At 36.9% G+C, this 21,105-nt stretch overlaps 1 protein-coding gene across 2 annotated transcripts; it reads right to left on the bottom strand.

The window, feature by feature from the left end:
- Positions 1-216: 216 nt before the first annotated feature.
- Positions 217-20,459, bottom strand: lhx2b (LIM homeobox 2b). Of its 2 annotated transcripts, none has more exons than XM_055161719.1 (5): positions 20,268-20,459; positions 19,108-19,310; positions 17,731-18,101; positions 12,247-12,452; positions 217-507 (listed from the first exon to the last, which is right to left on the bottom strand). In XM_055161719.1, the coding sequence occupies exons 1-5, from the start codon at positions 20,448-20,450 to the stop codon at positions 217-219; spliced, it is 1,254 nt and encodes a 417-aa protein (XP_055017694.1). In that variant the 5' UTR covers positions 20,451-20,459. The 2 variants fall into 2 exon arrangements, with proteins under 2 accessions (XP_055017694.1, XP_055017693.1); XM_055161718.1 differs by having other exon boundaries at positions 17,722-18,101; positions 20,268-20,450.
- Between the last annotated feature and the right edge of the window lie 646 nt (positions 20,460-21,105).

Raw genomic sequence — 21,105 nt, 5'->3', positions numbered from 1 at the left:
TTTAAAATATGAAAATACATCTTGCTACACTTTGCACTTAAAACAAAAAATCTTGAATTGCTTGAATGAAAAAAAACATGCTTATTCCATTGGTAGATAAATTTACTTGTCAAGCTGAATCTGCTCAAATCAAGTCAAATGTTCTTAATTTAAGCCATTTTAACTTGCCTATCCATTTGTTTTTGCAGTGTAGGGGAGGGGTCGGGGGGAGTTCCATCAGAAGAGGCTGGTCAGAGTGGTCTGTGAGGGGCTCCGGCACTCGTGAACGTCCAGCCCGCCCGGCACAGAGCTGAGCACAGAGGTGACCGTGGGCATGGTGGGGTTGGTTAAGTCCGTGAGGGTGGTGGGGGTGCTGGAGGGGCTCATGGAGGCGTTGGAGATTTCGGAGGCGGGGCCGGAGGGGGTCCCGCCCGGCAGCGTCGACCCGTCCGACGCCTTGTCCACGCCGGTGCTCTCCTGGCGTAGCAGGTTTCGCCGGAACTTGGCCCGGGCATTCTGGAACCACACCTGGAAGAAACAAGAGTGGAACGGTAAATGATTGTAATTCAACAAGTTTGCATTTCCAACACCTAAAATGAAAATACTTCCTAATACTTCGAGCGTGTATTTTGTTTTAAAAAAAAAAGTGTAAATATATCAAAACACAAAAATATAAAACATACATTGTCAGTATTACAGAAACCAAAAGATTACATTGAGAACTGTCATAAAAACAAAGAAAAAGTAGTAGTAATAGTAGTAATAGTAGTAGTAGTAGTAGTAGTAGTAGTAGTAGTAGTAGTTGTAGTAGATTTAATGTGTGTAGTAGAAGCAAGAGAAGTAGTAATAGTAGTAGAAGTAGTGGTAGTAGCAGAAGTAGTAGTAGTAATAGTAGTAGCCACCATAGTAGTAGTAGTAGTAGATTTTATGTGTGTAGTACAAGTAGAGAAGTAGTAGTAGTAGTAGTAGTAGTGTGAATAGTAGTAGTAGTAGTAGTAGTAACAGCTATAGCAGTAGCAGTAGCAGTAGTAGTAGTAGTAGCAGAAGCAGCAGTAGCAGTAGCATTAGTAGTAGTAGCAGTAGTAATAGTAGTAATAGTAACAGCTATAGAAATAGCAGTAGCAGTAGTAGTAGTTGTCGTAGCAGCAGCAGCAGTAGCAGAAGCAGTAGCAGTAGTACTAGTAGTAGCAGTAGTAGTAGTAGTAATAGTAGTAGTGGTAGCAGTAGTAGTAGTAGCAGCAGTAGTAGTAGTAGTAGTAGTAGCAGAAGTAGTAAAAGTAGTAGTAGCAGTAGCAGCCATAACAGTAGCAGTAGTAGTAGTAGTAGTAGTAGTAAAAGTAGTAGTATTAGTAGCAGTAGCAGCCATAACAGTAGCAGTAGTAGTAGTAGTAGTAGTAGTAGTAAAAGTAGTAGTATTAGTAGTAGTAGTAGTAGCAGCCATAACAGTAGCAGTAGTAGTAGTAATAATAGTAGTAGTAAAAGTAGTAATGGTAGTAGTAGCAGCCATAACAGTAGCAGTAGTAGTAGTAGTAGTAGTAGTAGTAGTAAAAGTAGTAGTAGTCATAGTAATACTGACTGTAGGATTTTGTGTAATGTATTTATGATGAGAGACATATTTTAATATAATGGTGAACATGTCGTATAAACCCAAAAATTCATTCAGTAGTAGTAGCAGTAGTAGTAGTCGTCTTTGTAGTAATAATGGTAGTATAGTATAAGGTAAAAAAAATAAAAAATCCTCCTAGTGTAAATGAAATGTACCACTGTTTGAGATTTGTTACTATGTGAGAAACTCATTTGGAGTTGAATGATTCATTATAAACAGTGTGGTGAGTCTCCAACAAAATGAAAAACGGTCTCCCAAGATACTTCCTGTTAAAATGACTAGTTTGCATGACCATTTTTTATCATTGCGCTCTGACAGTAAAATAATACGTGAGAGTGGAGTGGGAGTCTTCTTTCAAAACTATTATTGTTGTCAGTTATGAGTCCAGGAAGAGCAGTGTTCATTCAGACACAGCCCACGAGCCAACACTACACAAGCTGGATAGCCAGATAGATAATAAACCGAATGTTAACGAAGGGCTAAGAACTGGATATAAACACAAAATATGAAGCTCTAATGTTGTAAAGTGTAATGTTATTCTTTGTATTTTGAACTTTGAATGGTCAACAAAATAATGAATTAACACTACTAAAATTTACAGTCATCTTGTCATCTTTTATATCCACAAACTTTGGTTCTTTTTAATGATAAAGTACCCTAAAATACCATAAAGGAGCACAATGTAACTTTTCTGATTGAGGGTTAGTTTAATTAGCTACTACCAAGTTGCTTCTCTCCAGCGACTAGGTTCAGGAATCTGAATACAATAAAAGGTTTGCGAGAACCCTGGAAGTTGTAGACTGTTCACCGGCCAATCAGGGAAGAGCTATGAAGCCATGACGTCAAACTCAAGTGCCTTTTGGGTCCCTTTTGTGGTACAGCGCAACAGTAAACAAAGCGGTCGAGGTGGATGTAGACGAAGACATACATTCTGTCCGAGATCGAGGATTTAAAGCCCCAACAAAGAGAATGTTTGGTGAATTGTATCAAGGGGAAAGATGTTATTGCCCTTCTTCCTACAGGATTTGCCGCATTACATACGTCACGACCAAATAGCAGTGATTGATTAAATAAAAAATGTACCCGTCTACCGTCGAACAAATGAATCCTAATGCTGCGAGGTCAGACGGTTTCCACAAAGTGAAACCAGCTGATGAATCAAGCTACACTTTAATGCCATACTGTGGAACATTCAAGGCAAGGCAATGGCATCTCCAAGGAGACAAGCAGATCCCCACCCTCAAGTAGCTGTCAGTCACCAAATACGTAGTCAGTGTTGGGGAGTAACGGATTACATGTACCGGCGTTACGTAATCAGAGTACAATGTATGAGTAACTGTATTCAGTTACAGTTATTGTTTCCATGAGTGGTAATTGGATTACAGTTACTTTGTTGAAATAAATGGATTACATGGCGGTATTTTCCCTGTTTTCACATTTTGGGCTAAACTAGGTCTAAACCAGGACTAAACAATATGACACCTCACAGTAGGGTGGACATAATTTAAAGCAACAGTGACCTCATATACAAATTATTTCTCTATAAATTATATTTTTTAATCTGGGTTAGGAAAGACTGGTCTTTTTTTTTTTTTTTTCTTCTCTTTTTTGTCATCTTTTATCAGATAAACATCTTCATCTTTGCTTCTCTACAGCAAACACGTGCCTGTTCACATCTTTAAAAAGCATGACAATATCAAGTAATCCAAAGTATTCAGATTATGTTACTCACTTTAAGCAATTTCATGGATTCCGTTACAAACTACATTTTTGGGATATGTAATCTGTAATCTGTAGGGGAATACATTTTAAAAGTAACCTTCCCAACACTGTACTTGTGTATAATGTGTAAAAACAATACCTGGAATATCTGGAGACTGGTAATAGAGAAACTAAAGAAAGGGGTTCAGAGTAGCAGAGTGGTTAGCCCGCTATAAGGTCTAAGTTAGAATCTTTGTCAGTCGACTTACTGCATTCGATATGTTAAAATTGTGTAACTAATGTTTCACTTGGCCAGTTGTCTAATACAGATTTTATTCACATTTGATGACTTGGTTTAGTCCAGTTCTAATCCTAGTTTAGTCCAGGTTTTATCCCAGGTTTAGTTTCACTTTTAGTTTCACTTTTATGTTTTGTGTTACTCCTGTCCAGCTCCTACAGATTGCTTAAAACATGAAGATGACCAGACAAAAATTGCATTTCTATGACAAAAAACCAAAACACATTTTTCCTTGTACTGTTCTATCATAATTTTCTATTTCTTTAAATTTTGTCTTAACTGAAACTTTATCTTGATTAAAATGTGATTCATTTCATTGCCCTGACTCATGGTTTCGATATTACATTTACAACAAATCTACACTATCTCTTATCAGCATTAGCGTTGTCACAATACTAAAATTTCAAACTCATTGAAAGCTATTCAGGTAAGGCTCATTTCTGTCCTTTGAATGTGACTTTTTTAGAATCACCGCTTTTGAAATCAGTATTTAGTTTCAATACTAGTTTCTTGGACCGTATCTTACTGTACTTTTCAACAAACCAACTTTCTAGTCCACAATCTTCAAAGAACCCTTATAGACGCCACCTATTGCCTCCTATCCGTATACGCTCCTATTAGTTTGGACTGAGCACACTCGCGAGCAGCAGCCAGTGTCTCTGTGTGTCCGTATGTGCGGAGTAAAAAAAAAAAAAAGAATAAAAGGCCACTTAAATACACAAAGCTGCCTTCTGCCGCGGACCAGAGTCACTTTCTAAAGCAGAGAACGCCACCGGTAGCTTCTGAGAGGTAGAGAATAGCTTTTATGTTTTGGTTTACAAAGCGGTGGCCTCCTGGTTATAATGGGGTTTCTTATCTCGGACGTGCATGGAGATATGGAGAGCTTGAAGATGCAGAAGGTAGAGGCAACGTAGAGGTGATGGCAACTATATATGGAGAAGTAACTTGGTGAACATATTGTGCTTCTCAGCAGATTCAAACTTTTTCCTTTTTTTATTTTTATTTTAAATGATACTGATGAAGGAAAGCAAAAATGGACAAAAAAAACCCCCCAAAACAACTCTCTCTACACACAAAACACAACTCAACAATACAAATGTTTATAATAAGTCAAGTCCAGTCATGTCAAAATGTCCAAAAAAGGTTTGCGTGATTCATCACTCGATTTCACTTTGTGGAAACCGTCTGACCTCGCAGCATTAGGATTTGTTCGCTCGACAGTAGACGGGTACTTTTTTTATTTAACCAATCGCTGCTATTTGGTCGTGACATATGTAACGCGCTACTAACGGGACTAACTGATATATTAAGCTTTTCCCAAATCCTTTAGGAAGAAGAACAATAACGTCTTTTCCCTTGATAAAATTCACCAAACATTCTCTTTGTTCCTTCTTTAAATCCTCGATCTCGGGAATCGTTGCCCACACAGAATGTCTGTCTTCGTCTACATCCATCTCGACCGTTTTGTTTACTGTTGTGCTGTTCCGCAAAAGGGACTCAGACAGGTGCTTGAGTTTTAGGTCATGGCTTCACAGCTCTTCTCTGATTGGCCGGTGCTCGGTCTACAACTTCTGGGGTTTTCGCAAACTGTCTAGTGTATTACGATTCCTGACCTAATCACTGGAGAGAAATGAAACTGAGCGGAGGCACTAGGTGGCACCGGTCCGACTAAAAAAAGGCATCCATGTCAGTTCATTATCGCAGATTCAAACTTGATACTAGTGTGCAAAAATATATGATTACTGATATATCGTGATACTATATTCGTGGGCTGCTGTATCGATATATTACCAAGAGTATTTTTTGGCAGTTGTTTGTGTGATTGGACTATAATTCTGTCGCTCTTGCTGTGGGAGATAATATGCTATATACTTGACATATTTTATCATGTCATTTCATGTCATTCTTTTACTATGGAACAGAGTATTATCCATATTTATATTAATGTACGCATAAAAGAAACAAAACAGCAACAACCACTACAACAACAAAAATGCCCAGAAATAAGTGGGAAAAAGAAAACTTGTGGTTTTAGAAAGAAATATTGTTGCTAAATGTGCTTGGTTCTTAAAAAGCAGCATTACATCAGAGTTATCATGTCCAGTATATATCGAGTATCGCCATATCGTGATAATATCGTATCGTGAGTCATGGGTCATGTATCATATGGACTCCTGAGGGATTCCTGGACCCACTGGTTTGGTACTGGTTTGAGTCCAGTTTAGTCTAGTGGAAGATCAAGTTTAGTTCCAATTTCGATGTGACGTGTGGATCATTTTGAAAAGTAAGTTTATTGCATCATACTTTTTAGTTGAGTACTGCAATTTTGAAGTTACCATAATTTGGCTAGAGTATTTTCTAGAATAGATTTTTGTGGAGAAATTGTTGAGAAATTATTTGAAATTTCACTATTTCTTGAACTTGTTCTGGTCCTGGTTTAGTCTAATTGAAAATTAAGTTTAGTTCCAATTTCAATGTGACATGTGGATCATTTTGAAAAGTATATTTATTGCATCATACTTTTTTTTAGTAATGCAATTTTGAAGTTACCATAACTTGACTAGACTATATTCAAGAATAGATTTTTCTGAAGAAATGATCTGAAATTTGATTATTTTTTTCACAATCCATTATAAAAGAAAATTGTAAAATCAGCTTTCAAATTGACTTCTTTCAAGCTTTAAAGTACAAAACAGCAAATTACTGTGTACATTTGGTCAACTGAATACTTCTGAATACTATTTTTTTAATTAATTGTATGTATTTTTAAGCAATCTTTTTGGATGTCTTACTTTGAATGACAGTATTTCGAAGTAACCTAATTGCAGTTTTTGTCACTCATTCACTCCCTGCACCATAAAACAACCAAAAAAATACTACATTTTTGAAAACTGCCATACTCTTATCTCTCCCCCTTATCCGCGGTCCTTTTAATAACTGGACAGACAGAGTAGGCGGTCTGAGAATTGCAGCGTTAGCGGAGAGACATGATGTTGACGGAGCCGTGGGATACAGTGGCAGTGAAATCTTCAGTAACGGGGACCGAAACTGAAGCGTATCAAAGCAAAACGCCGCCTTTGTTTTCTCCCAGCGTTAATTAAAGCCAGCGCGTCATTTTGTGCCTTCATCTCGCTCGGAAAAAAATAAAAAAATAAAGCATATTCGCAAGCTCTTGGTTTCATTTCCCAGTTCCCAAGATAATTCTGTTGTCTTTGTGGGAATCAGACAGGGCTGTTGTGTGTCTCCTATGAAGATTAGACTACCCGATCTGTTCACGTTCTATCACTGGAGAGTTTTGATGTTTTTTTCACAATGTTTCCAAACCAGACTGACTAACAGCGTCCATTTGTAGCTAGACTATAATCTGACAGTGTCATTTCCATACATTTATATAAGAAGTGATAAGGTATTTCTTCCAATACTTAAAGCTGCACTGTGGAACAATTCTGGCACTTGTCTCCATGGAGATGTTATTAGTTTACCTCCAATGTAGTAAATATTTCATAAAACATTTCAGTCTCTGTAGAAATAAGCATTAGACGCCACCAGGCCAATTTACAGGTCAGATCTGTGAAGAGGCGACCCAACTCATAATAAAAAAGCATGTTTTTAAAGCTTTTCTTGAGCTATAAAAACACCAATAATTGAATAAATGCATCTTTTATTATAAGTTTAATGCCATGTTGTGGAACTTTACAGGCAAAGCAATAGTATCTCCATGGTAGCAGACTCCCAAACTGAAAAGTTACGCAATGCATGTTTAAATGTCAAATCAGACATGGGTAAAAGTGAAGCTTTTTAAGAGTGACTCTTAACTGTTTTTAATTAAATTTTTTGTAAATCTAGTAGTGATACTAGTGATTTTGGTTTGATATCTAATAAGTAATACTACAGCAAGTCTCACAATATTGATCCAATACTGATACCAATGAGTTGTGAATTAAAATGCATTGAAATGTTTTTTTATTTATTTTATTTTTTTACAATAAACTAAAATAACTCACCATTTACCATAAAACTAAAGTATAAACAATAAAAAAAAATTTTTGTTAAAATTGTGCTTTTGGAGAAGTATTGACATATTCAACAAGACAAGAATACTTGCATGTTTTTTAAAGTGTTTTTGAGTTATAAACAAACCAATAATTGAATAAATGCATCTTTTATTATAAGTTTAATGCCATATTGTGGAACATTAGAGGCAAAGCAATAGTATCTCCATGGTAGCAGACTCCCAAACTGAAAAGTGCACGTTTAAATGTTAAATTGGACATGGGTAAAAGTGAAGCTTTTTAAGAGTGACTGTTAACTGTTTAAATTTTTTATTTTTTTTGTAGATCTAGTAGTGATACTAGTGATTTTGTTTCAATAGATACACTACCTAGTAATAAGTAAAACTACACCAAGTGTCACAATATCGACCCAATACCGATACCAATGAGTTGTGAATTAAAATGCATTGAAATTATTATTATTTTTTTTTACAATAAATCATTTTACAGTAGCATCAATATCTTTGCTCCATCACAACTTGAACTGACCTAAAGATTAAATAATGTGCAGATAAACTAAAATAACTCACCATTTAACATAAAACTAAAGTATAAACAGTAAAAAATTGGTTAAAATTGTACTTTTGAAGAAGTATTGACATATTCAAGAGGACAAGAATATTTGCATGTTTTTAAAGGTGTTTTTGAGCTATAAAAACACCAATAATTGAATAAATGTATCTTTTATTATACATTTAATATCATATTGTGGATCTTTACAAGCAAAGCAATAATATCTCCATGGTAGCAGACACCCAAACTGAAAAGTTACGCAATGCACGTTTAAATGCCAAATTAGTCATGGGTAAAAGACTGTATACTGAAGCTTTTAAAGAGTGACTCTAAACTGTTTTTATTTTTTATTTTTTATACAATTTTTGGTAGATACCTTGTAAATACCTTGTAGATATGTTGTTCCGATACCTACAATACCTAGTAATAAGTAATACTACAGCAAGAGTTGCAATATCGATCCAATACCGATACCAATGAGTTGTGTATTGATATGTTTTTACGATAAATCATTTTACCGTAGCCTCAATATTTTTGCTCCATCATAACTTGAACTGATCTACAGATTAAATAATGTGCAGATAAACTAAAATAGCTCACCATTTATCATAAAAGTAAAACATAAACTATGAAAAATGGACTAAAATTGTACTTTTGGAGAAGTATTGACATTCAAGAAGATAAGAATACTTTTCGATACCTGTGTCCGTATAGATGGATCAATGTTTTGTATCGATTCTCTCATTAGTAAGATCTTGTCTCGCTTTTTAACCAATGCTACACTTTTTTCCCTATATATTCCCATGAAGTTTAAGTATTCATGGTTTTTATCCAAATGCAGTATCTTGTGTGTACTTTTTCTTCTTATTTACAGGTCAGGTCTGTAAAGAAGCGCCCCAGCTCATAGTAAAAAAGCATGTTTTTAAAGGTGTTTTTGAGCTATAAAAACACCAATAATTGAAAAAATGCATCTTTTATTGTAAGTTTAATGCCATATTGTGGAACATTACAGGCAAAGCAATAGTATCTCCATGGTAGCAGACTCTCAGACTAAAAAGTTGCACAATGCACGTTTAAATGCCAAATTGGACATGGGTTAAAGACTGTATTGAAAATCTAGTAGTGATACCAGCGATTTTGTTTCGATAACTACAATACCTAGTGATAATTAATACTATCCAATCGATCCAATACCGATACCAATGAGTTGTGCAATAAAATGCATTGAAATGTTTACAATAAATCATTTTACTGTAGTGTCAATAATGAAATAATGTGCAGATAAACTAAAATAACTCACCATTTACCAAAAAACTCAAATATAAAACTGTACTTTTGGAGAAGTATTGGCATATTCAAACAAGAATACTTTTCGATACCTGTGTCAGTATAGATGTATTGATATTTTGTATCGATTCTCTCATCCGTAAGATCTTGTTTCAAACTTTTTTCCCCATATTTTCCCATGAAGTTTAAGCATTCATAGTTTTTATCCAAATGCAGTATCTTGTGTGTACTTTTTCTTCTTATATTTTTAAACAATGCACTACTAACAATTTTAGCTCATGTACCAATCTGATTTTATCCTTTACATACACACAACCCTTATCCTAAGCACAACTATTATATAACCCACCAAATATGTATAGAACTTCAAAGTGAGCAGTCATTTTATAGGATTAGAAATCTAGAGCACTGGATAAGACTTCAAATCCTTCAGAATTATTCCTTGCTACTTTTTCCTAACTCTTTTCCCATATTTTTTTTTATATTCTAGTACATAGGAGCCAGAGTGGAACTACTATCTTTCAAAACTCTGCATTCCTGCTTTATGGACTTTGACTCGACCACTGACAATTCCACCGTTCGGATTTGGATCGCTGCTTTTCGCTGAGGACGTACGATTGGTCGAAAACTTGGCGCGCGATTGGTCAAAAACTCTGGTCCAGCTTTGACAAAAACACAAACCCAAGTGAAAATATAGGTCTCCCCTTTCGTGAAAATAGATTTAATCGAGCGTGAATGAGAACGTAAAAAGTGAAAAAAAGAAATAGGCTGTATCGTAGAATGTTTACTGCGAGCTGAAAGTTGTCCAAAAGTTAAGCAGGCTTTTATTTGGCTCTCTGCAGCTCATACAGTATACTGCACTTGGACACAGCGAGGTTTGGGTTGGACGCCCGGTGGATTCCTTTGGCCACTTGGCAAAGCACTCCAACTAAGTGTTTACATATAGAAAATATCAGAGGAGGGGAGGGACGAATCACGCTGTAGTTGAGTCACTTTTGAGGATTAAATTACGTTTCTTGTTTTCATTTTCACATTTTTTATCGGAAGTTAGTCTCAAGTTTTTGGACGCTCACAAAATGCATAAAAACATTACTGATTTTGAAAAAGTTACAATCTTTTTTTGGAAACTTGATGTTGCAATACCTTGTTTATTTTTTTATAAATCAGTTTCCTATATTGATTTGCTCACTGTACTATATGGATTTTTTAAATAAATGTTTTTACTTCTACTTCTTACAGTACTAACAATACTACATACAGTATATTACAGTATTTTCACTACTCTACCAACCTTAGCACAAGTACTAAAAATATCAAATACTCTATCCAGCCGACATTGACCAAATACATAAACTTCACATAATGAAGTACTTTTCTGCTTCTACTTGCATACTGTTTTGTAAGAATACTTTTCTTTCTCTAGATTTGACATGAAAATCACTACATTTTATTTACATACATTGTCTTACTACAACTACTTCTTACAGTACTAACAATACTACATACAGTATATTACAGTATTTTCACTACTCTACCAAGCTTAGCACAAGTACTAAAAATATCAAATACTCTATCCAGCCTACTTTGACCAAATACATAAACCTCACTTAATGAAATACTTTTCTACTTTTACTTGCATACTATTTTGTAAGAACACTTTATTTTAAACATTTAATTATTAATTTTGTTTAGAAATATGTCTTTACTACTACTTCTTACAGTACTTACAGTTTTTCACTATTCTACCAATCATGGCACAAGTACTAAAAGTATCAAATACTGTATCCCACCACTTTGACCAAATACAAAAAACTCACTTAATGAAGTACTTTTCTGCTTCTACTTGCATACTATTTTTAAGAATACTTTTCTTTTTTCAGATTTGACATGAAATTCACATTTTATTTACATACATTGTCTTTACTACTACTTCTTACAGTACTAACAATACTACATACAGTATATTAAAAAATTTTCACTACTCTACCAACCATGATACAAGTACTAAAAGTATCAAATACTCTATCCAGCCTCTTTGACCAAATACAAGAACCTCACTTAATGAAGTACTTTTCTACTTCTACTTGCATACTATTTCATGAGAATACTTTTTATTATACTTCACACACACTACCGCACATACTGTCTGCACAATCCACATAACCACTACTTGATTAAAGTACTTGTAACTCTACTACTTGCATACTGTTTTGTAAGAACACTTTATTTTAAACATTTAATTATCAATTTTGTTTAGAAATATGTCTTTACTACTACTTCTTACAGTACTAACAATACTACATACAGTATATTCAAACTTTCACTACTCTATCAACCTTAGCAAAAGTACTAAAAATATCAAGTACTGTATCCAGCTACTTTGACCAAATACACAAACCTCACTTAATGAAGTACGTTTCTTCTTCTACTTGCATACTATTTCATGAGAATACTTTTTATTATACTTCACACACACTACCACACATACTGTCTGCACAATCCACATAACCACTACTTGATTAAAGTACTTGTAACTCTACCAACCTCTGCATAAATATTTAAAAGTAAATTCAAATACTGTCTCCACATTATGACCAAAAAACTGCAATAAATACTACAAATACTATACAATCTGAATCATAACGGTTACATAATTTAGGCAACTCACTTGATTAAACGCTGAGTACTTTTCTACTTGTCTACTTGGGTACTGTTTTGTAACACTTTGCTTTCTGCTGCACACCACCCACACCCACTTCTTTTTACCCGTTACTCTAATAAGAGCGTACGTAAAATCCATATGCGCGTACCTGCAGGACTCTCTTGGTGAGGCCCGTCTTCTGCGCCAGTTGCTTGAGGTCTTTAGCGTCTGGGTTATGGTTGATGGCGAAGTAGGATTTCATGGTGCGGAGCTGGTGGTGCTTAAAGGAGGTGCGCATGCGTTTGGTCTTCTGGCTGGAGCTGTACTGGGAGTCCCGGTCCATGGATTCTCCGTCGTTTTCGTTACAACTCAGGGCTAAAGACACAGGGAGAGACAGGCCGGTGAAATATACCGTGCGGGATTAGACGAAATGGTGGGAGTTCTGTCACGCGAGGTCGGGTACGGTGGCGGGTTTATGAGTTTTTGTCAGGGGGTTAGCTCACGGTTCATCTTGATTAGTCTCGATGAAGTACGTGCAAAGTATAATTCAGCCTTAGACTATTTATATAAGACGTAGGAAGTAACTAAGTAGATACTAAAACTGAATTATTCGAAAGTATAGTTACGATATCGTGTTTCTGGTTTAATTGTACACAACTTTTAACTATTTTGACCAAAACTGAGAATATATTTTAGATTTCAATGTATAATTCAGGCTTAGACTGTTTATATAAGATGTTGGAAGTAAATAAGTATGTACTAAACCTAAAGTATTCAAGGTTGATGAAAGTATAGTTACGATATCGTGTTTCCGGTATAACTGTACACAATTTTTAACTGTTTTGACGAAAACTGAAAATTTATTTTAGATTTCAGAGTATAATTCAGGTTTAGACTGTTTATATAAGACGTTGGAAGTAACTAAGTAGATACTAAACCTGAATTATTCGAAAGTATAGTTACAATATCGTCTTTCCGGTATAACTGTACACAATTTTTCACTATTTTGACCAAAACTGAGAATATATTTTAGATTTCAAAGTATAATTCAGGCTTAGACTCTTTATATAAGACGTTGGAAGTAACTAAGTAGATACTAAACCTGAATTATTCGAAAGTATAGTTACAATATCGTGTTTCTGTTATGACTGTACACAACTTTTAATTATTTTGATGAAAACTGAGAATATATTTTAGATTTAAAATACTGAGAATCAAAAAATGTAAGCTTAGTACTTTCATAGTCGATGCTGACAAAATACTCGAAGAAAAAAGTACTACTACGAATACAAGTACTTCAAAATGTCACTATGGCTTTTTCCAAACTTTGAAGGCCCATTCTGAAGTTTATGATTATAGATTTGTGAGAAGAATATGTTGAAGTTTAAGTTAAAAAATGCTTTAGATAAATTGATTTAAAGTTAGTACACAAGTGTAAATCAATATCTGTAAGTACAAGTGTTAATGACTGGTTAATTAAAGCCTTGTTAATGCTTAATTAATGAGTTAGTATGTTATTCTGTTGTCAGGTTGTCTTTTTAAAGTAAAGTCTTTTATTTTTCAAAATTTTGTCAAAATTTTGTCGAAATTTCAGGAGATAAGTTTAGATTCAAATTTTTTCAACATTTAAAGCAAAATAAAACCACAACATGCGATGAGACATGTAAAAAAAATAATAAATGTGCAAAAGGAATTCTAAAATTTTAAGAATTTTTGGAAGCAATGGTGCAGCTAATCTAAAACACAGATCGTTTTCAGAGCAAAAAATATGTCAATAATAAAAAAAATAGTTTCAAGACACCAAAAGTATTCTAATATTTAGACATGTTTATGGCCTGCAGTGATAACACACCAACTCCAGATCGTTTTTTAAGTTAAAGATCGGCCTCAGCAGCCTGCTCCTCGTCCACACGTGATGCTTCGTGTCACAGAGAGAATTGTCAGCTCTTGTCCGTTACTTCCCGCTTGTCATGTACACTAATAAAAATCAATGCACTCCAGATCTCCATATAGCGAGTGACCTGACAGCTGCTCGTCCAGATGTGAACCATACCAGGGTCTGTCTGCTCTGGCCCGGCGCGCTCGTCCCTATGTGGCCCTATTTTCGCATTAAGCACTTACAAATAAAATCCCAGAACTTGATCATAATTTTAATCGCCGCATTAGCAAATCGCAAAGGCTCTAGTGTTTAAGTTATCGTAATTTCCACCACAAATAACAAAATAACCTGAATATGGACTGATTCTGTGGTTTAGATCTGTACAAACATGTCCTGAATGTGACTTTTTTTGCAATTCTAAATGCGGAAATTTCACGATTTGATATTTTTTTCCTTTATCATCCAGCCTAACTTGACTTTTCACTCCTACTTGAGTCATATTTTTGCAGTATTCTTACTTGACCACACTTTTATAGTCTCCTGTGTCTTTTTTTTACAATTATCATCTGAATTATAGTTTTACAAGATAATTGAAGAGTGTGTTTTGAAAATAACCTTGTACTTTTGTCAAATTGGGACAAAAGGAAAACACAATGTAAACACAAAATAATACTTCATATATTTATACACGGCACGTTAGTTGATGTACTTTTCTTGTGGTTACTTCTACTTCTAGATATTTAGGAAACAGATAGGTCTAATATCGCAATAGTTGATTTGGAAATATGCAAAATTTGATCAAAATATTTTTTTAAATACACGTAAAAGGAGTCGATTTAAAACATATTCGCAGCATAATCTTTCAAATAACAACGTAAAGTGATAATTCTGAACTTTTATAGCCAATTTTACCGTCTGCTCACTTTTTGTGCAACACTTGAACCTCAACCGTGACATTTACAAGCAAATTGCATCACAAATTTCTGATAAAATGCCATAACATTGTCTAAAAAATTGTCATTACAATTACAGGCCTTTCAAGAACAGTGTCGACACTGCCAAAGCCTACCAACTTTTCTTGACTTCACAAAAAAAAAAAAAAAAAAAAAAAAAACATGCAGAAGTTTTTCAATCAAGCAAATAAACGACTTTTTTAGTTTCACTTTTAAAAACAACGCTTCCAATCGTAATCTTTTACCATAATATGCAAAGTATGCCCTCTCCCCGTTTTGCTACACCATGTATATATTCCTGTACTCCTTATATCCAATTCCCACATATAATTTTACACTCCACACACCGAGGAAAGCCTGAGCATTGCGCGCTGCCTCGTATTGGTCCCGTGCAGTCTGCGGATTTCTTGGCACGGGCGGAAGTGTTGCTGCCCGCCTCACAGTTCGATTTCTGAACGCGAGCTCGGCTAATTCTGAATCTGAAGAGAGTGGAAAGCACCAGAATAACACTTATCTTAATTAGACCGAAACAAATGCTGCTAACTGGACCCGGCATATGTTAGAACGTTTTAATCCTCGAGACCGTTCCATGGCTCGCTCCGTTTTTACGCGCGGTTTTAATGTTTCTATTTATGTCTATTTTTTTGTTTTTTTGTTTTCTTTTCCAATGCCACGTTTTAAGCAGCGCGCATATGGTCTGGTCTGATCATTCTGTGCAGGTGCTGGCAGTTCCCGGTGCTGACAGAAGAGGGCGCGCTGCAGCTTGTGCTCGTCTCGCTCCTCCAGGGCCACAATGACAACAAAGAGGTTTTCTTGGCTTTTAAAAACAAAAGGAGTCTCGCAAGGGTCTAATCAGTTTAATTTGGGTGTGTAAATTTGTGAAAGCAGGTTTAATTTGAGATAATTTGTAGACAGATTTTTTTTTCTTTTTTAACTTGTGAATTGTTTATAGAAGCGTTTGGGGTTTCTTGCGTCACAGCAGGTGGAATTCAAACTGTTTGGAAACACTGCAAGTCAAGAAAGCAACTTAAATTTACAACCTAGTTTTTAGTTTACACACACAAATGTAAACAATAATACGTGTTTTTAATCTTGTAATGTTTTCATATAAACAATAAAAACATTCTATGACCATATTTGGGAATCTGAGAAGGTCCAGGCTCAATTTTTAAACATTTCAGATCCAAAAAAAAAAAACAAAAAACAGAAATGATTTTGGATCTTATTTAGTATTTCGGTACACTGACTTTTAATGAGAACTGGCTTGAAAATTCTAATTTCACGTTCATAATTTTGCGATAATCCTTTAATAAATCAAGTTAACAATCAGATACGAGCTCCTCTTCCCTTCATAATCTTTTTAAGACTAGAAAGTTTAGGTGCTGCTTTAAAGGTAAATCTTCATGTCCCTGTGTTTGGAAAATACTTTAAAACAAAACAGAATTTGATCTTTCATATAAACTGCAAGCCACAAGTAACTATCTTATATATTTATTAGCTGTGAGGTCTTTTTAATACCTAAGCAGCTTCCAAATTTGCATTTTTACAAGTATTATAATAAGAGAAAAGACAATGCAAGTCAGTACATTCAGTGTCAAATCTCGAGGAACAACTGAAGACAAAACTGTAAGCGTCTTTAGTGTGAAATGAAGAAATATTGTTAAGCAACTTGAGGCCAAAGCTTTAGAAAAATCAAATTCCAGAGCCAGCATTTAGTGAAAGAAAGTGATTGTATTCCCTGCTCCCTCTTCCAGTGAATAACTCATCAAATCAGATTGATCTGGTTGGCTGGTACGCACACCCGCTCTGGCCCTGTCCCAGTGCAAAAGGGGGCTCCAGCAGCGAGTGTATGTGTGTGGTGGTGGGGGTGAGGAAGAGGAGGGTGAGGAGGTTGAGGAGGAGGAGGGTGAGGAGGAGGAGGAGGAGGGTTTTGGGGTCTGTAGACGTCTATGCGGCCTGACAACTGGAAAGGGGTGAAAGCGAAAGCCGGAACATCAAAAAACTTTAGCTTTTTATCCCTTTAAGAGGACAAGAACGAAAAAAAAAAAAAAAAAAAAAAACGTCTTCTCTCTTTTCTGGTTAGACTGGAACGTGACTATAATCGTGTCTTAAAACTGACAGATATCCGTGCACTATTTGAATCTTTTTGTACCAAACTAAACAGAATCGTTAAGAGGGAGTGAGGCCTGACCCGGCAGCGATAGCCTGAGAATGAGTTCAACTTTGGTTTAGCCTCGGCACTCGAGCAGGAAGCTGTTCTGTTCAAGCTTATTCATGCACAATGTTTTGGCCCCATTTTTCAACAAGGAACTCCAAGCTCGGATGAAAACAACATGTTTTTAATAACGCACAAACACAAGAGGAAGAGAATGCACGCTCAAACCGTTTCTCTTTACAGACGCACCAAAGTTTACCAAAGTGGAGCTATTTATAATATTATCTTTGTTATAGGGTGTAATATTGAATCAGTTGGGATTTGAAACACTGCTAAGAACGCGTCAGAGTTGTGATAAAGCTATTATGAGAGTTGGAACAGACACATAAGCCCTATAGGAATGTTCAGTTAATCTGTCAGCTCTAATCAGCTCGTGCGCTCTCTGCATAACTCAGGGTTCTGTTGTTATTAGCTGCACATTGTTTTACGTGTTTTAATGTCATTTTAGCTTCTGTGGTGTGGACGAGTATAGGCCCAGTGACATACATTTTAATAGAAAACCAGAGCACGTTCCAGGTCTGTTCCTTCTTCCTCATTGTTTATGTGACGCACAAACACGCACCATAAAGCACACTTGGTGTGTTCCGCATTATGCACTGCTCTTACCTGCGTTGTAAGCCGCCAGCTCTGCTCCAGGCCCGGGACTTTTCCTCTTTCGTGGCCGGCCTTTCTGCACCGTGCCCACGCCGTTGAAGTAGGATAGTCCGAGCGTGTTGGCCGGGCCTAGGCCTTTGTGCCCCACCACGTCCGCGTGGTTAAAGTGAGAGTGATATTCTCCCTGGATGAGAGTCTCAAAGTGCAGGCGGCAGTACACCAGGCTGTCCTTCATGCCAAAGTGGTCCCCGGTGGTCAGCATCTTGCTGCACGTGGTGCACGTGAAGCAGTTGAGGTGGTAGACCAGGTCCCGCGCGCGCATCACCATCTCGGACGCTGAGATGCCCAGGTGGCACCGGGCGCACCTCTGCACCGAAAATCTTCTGCGGACAACACAGACACGGCATCAGCGGCTGCACACGGGTCAGTGCGGGACACAAAAGGCACAGAACAATGAACACGACTGCACACTCGAGTTAAGTTTGAAAAGTGCTGCTAAAAGTTTGTGCGCAAAAGTTAAACACACTGACGCAATTTAACAACTCAGCAATTCAGCACCAAAATGGCGACAATATGTTGTGAAAGACACTTTAGCTTTTGCACCTCGTGTCTTTTAGTTATGTTTTTTTCTGTGTTATTTTAAAGATTTTATAAACGTTAACGGACTCTTATGTTATTTAATATTTTCTAATGCTCTCCATTACGCACTGAAATACTCTGTCATTTTTAATACAGTTTTCTGCATTTTTTGGGTACATTCCTCCTCCGGTATGCCTGTCACTTTGAAAATAAAACTACACGGAGCTGCTTTCGAGCTTTAAATGCCCCTGAAATCGTCTCTCTGGAAATAAAACAAAATAATATCTATATTTGGTCAATATGAAAAATAACACATCGTCCTCTGATTTTCCAATGCTCCACTCATTGCCTTTGTGTCGAGGGACTGCTCTCTCTCTCTCCCCATGAGAAAACTCGAGCTGCTTGTTATGTGCAGGCTAACGCTTAACAACCGTGCTGGCACTGAGTCTTCTCCCTGAAACTGGTTAATCTTTATTTGCATGAGCTACTGCTCCTCGAAACATAATAAAACATAATCAAAATAAAATCAGTGCAAACGTTTACTAGGTAAGAGGGCGACAATAGTGTTGGTTAAAACAGTGGATAAGAAAACACAACAAAAACATGTTGTCAAAAAGCGCTCCATACAATGTCAACAAAAGTGATGCACCATCTTTTCAGAAATACAACCTGAATAATTCATTTAAAACGTACCCACATTATGTCGTGAGATTAGCCCCTAAGTCAAAACTCAAAACAGTGATGAAGTTTCCATGCAGCTGCAGTTACTTTTGTAAGTTGCCCACAGGTCGAACGTGTCGCTGCCCATACCTGTAGTAGTCCTCTTTGCAGTAGATGGAGCCGTCCTTGCTGAAGCAGGTCAGCTCGGACTCCAGGTTGAGTTTACACTCGCAGCACTTGAGGCAGCGCATGTGCCACTGTTTGTCCACGGCCAGAAGGTAGTAACGGTCCGCGATCTTCCGGCCGCAGCCCGCGCACAGGGCCACGCGCTCGCTGCTTAGGCACGGCATGGTCTGGACACAGGGCACGAGGACACACGGTCAGTGACAAGCATGAAAATGTGTGCGTAATGACAATAACACGCCTGGTAGGGTGTGCAATCAAATGCTACAGGGACAAAGGGCCTATTATTACCTATTATCCTGCCTGTTTATCAATAAAGCCTCAGTCCCTAATCTCAGTCTCCAAAACACGACTTTAATCATGTTTCAGGTGCACATTTAACCAAACAATAAAAGTGTCATTTATGCTGTGAAATATCAGCGCGCGAACACACATTTATGAACATTTTGCAAACACCACGCTAATAAAAACAATATTGAAAAAAAAAAATCGCGTGTTTTGAACCATAATGTTATGCTAAAAATTCTATAGTTCCCCATGAGTATCACCTTATAATTGTACAATAGTGTAGTAGTAGATAATAGTGGATAAAGTAGAAGAATTTTAAACGAGCTTAATAAACATAAAATACATTTATATTGTAGATTTTTTTTATGACAATATAACAACACATTTTAAACTAAGAATATCCTTGAAATTTAGAGACTATTTATTATTATTATTATTAAAAGTAAGATAGTATTACTGTAAAACTAAATATTTTATTTTTCTCACCGAGTAGCACTAGTGTTTATTTATTTCAGAAATATACAACGTCTTTAAATTTAAAATAAATATTATGCTGGTGCCATTGGGTGTTATTATTTTCTGGCTGTTAATTAATATAAATTCAAGTGTAAAAAGTAGTTGCCGTTTTTATTTTTAAAGGCTAAATCACATAAAACTTAAAGAAATAGCCAACACATTTGAAGAAACGCTTGCACGCTTTTCATTTCAGCGACTTTGACTAGAACTACAGTTTAAAGACAAACTACGTGGGCCTTGGAAGTTTCTCAAAGCTAAACCTGAACAGCTCATTTCCGTGTGAGTGAAGCGAGCTCGTGGCACGGCTCTGCGCAGCGTCCTACCGTCTCGGACTCGCCCATGTCGATGGCTGAGCTGATGGCCGTGGACTCGCTCTTGCCTCGCCGTTCCATCTCCTCCACCACGCCGTGCACGTCGCCTCCGGGGAGGCCGTGGAAGAGCATGGTTGCCGCGGAGGGGATGATGTTGTAGATGTTCTCTTCGGATCTGCAAGCCAAGATGTCCATCAGAAGCAGCACGCCACTCCAAAAGAAAGCAGTGCGTAAAAAGCCTTTTCTTATGCTGCTGTGACAGTGCGATCCGAACCGGGGAAACTAGGAGACACAAACTGGACACGTGTTCTCCACACTACGTCTCATCTGCCAATGGAAACCGTCATCCGAATCTGTGCACCTCTCATTCCTCACAAGCTATCACTAATTCATTAACAAGCCAATGATTTCGTTCCAGCCGATCGCAATGTATTTGTCTAATATTTCTAGCCTCTCTGTGCTGCTTTAAATGAACGTACCAACTGTGGAAGCCCCGCAGCCTCTTCCCCCTCTCCTTCTCCTCCTCCTCCAGCCGGGACTAATATTTCAGAATGTCGGCAGTCTGCGAGGCATTGGCACGAAATGATGTCCCTTTTCGCGCAGAACAGTCAGTGCAAGTGGCAGTGCCAGAGCCGGGCAGCAGATTAGATCGAGAGCATCACAAGCAGAAGAAAAAATACATGTCCAAAAAAGAAAAAAAGGAACGTCTTCTTTTTCTTTTTCTCCAGATTAAGTCCAAGTTTAGAGCTGATTTTCTTTACAAAACACTTTTACAATCCCTGGTCCTCAGCAGTGTGTTTGGTGACTAGTGGGTCTCGATCAGGGGCTGTGCGTAACGCTATAGAGGAGG

Source organism: Boleophthalmus pectinirostris, unplaced genomic scaffold (genome assembly GCF_026225935.1).
Source record: "Boleophthalmus pectinirostris isolate CB_2022bp ecotype Guang Dong unplaced genomic scaffold, ASM2622593v1 HiC_scaffold_4, whole genome shotgun sequence".
Lineage (NCBI taxonomy): Eukaryota > Metazoa > Chordata > Actinopteri > Gobiiformes > Gobiidae > Boleophthalmus > Boleophthalmus pectinirostris.
The sequence above is the reverse complement of the archived record's forward strand: the minus strand, read 5'-3'. Positions and strand labels throughout refer to the sequence as shown.

What these genes read in the sequence shown, in the direction of transcription:
- lhx2b (XM_055161718.1), bottom strand. Translation starts at nt 20,450, where the DNA reads ATGGACATCTTGGCTTGCAGATCCGAAGAGAACATCTACAACATCATC. An exon ending in TTACAACGCAGGTAAGAGCA is followed by an intron (nt 12,453 to 17,721) that starts GTGCATAATGCG and finishes CTGTGTCTTTAG; the next exon opens with CCCTGAGTTGTAACGAAAAC. An exon ending in TCACCAAGAGAGTCCTGCAG is followed by an intron (nt 508 to 12,246) that starts GTACGCGCATAT and finishes TGTTTCTTCCAG; the next exon opens with GTGTGGTTCCAGAATGCCCG.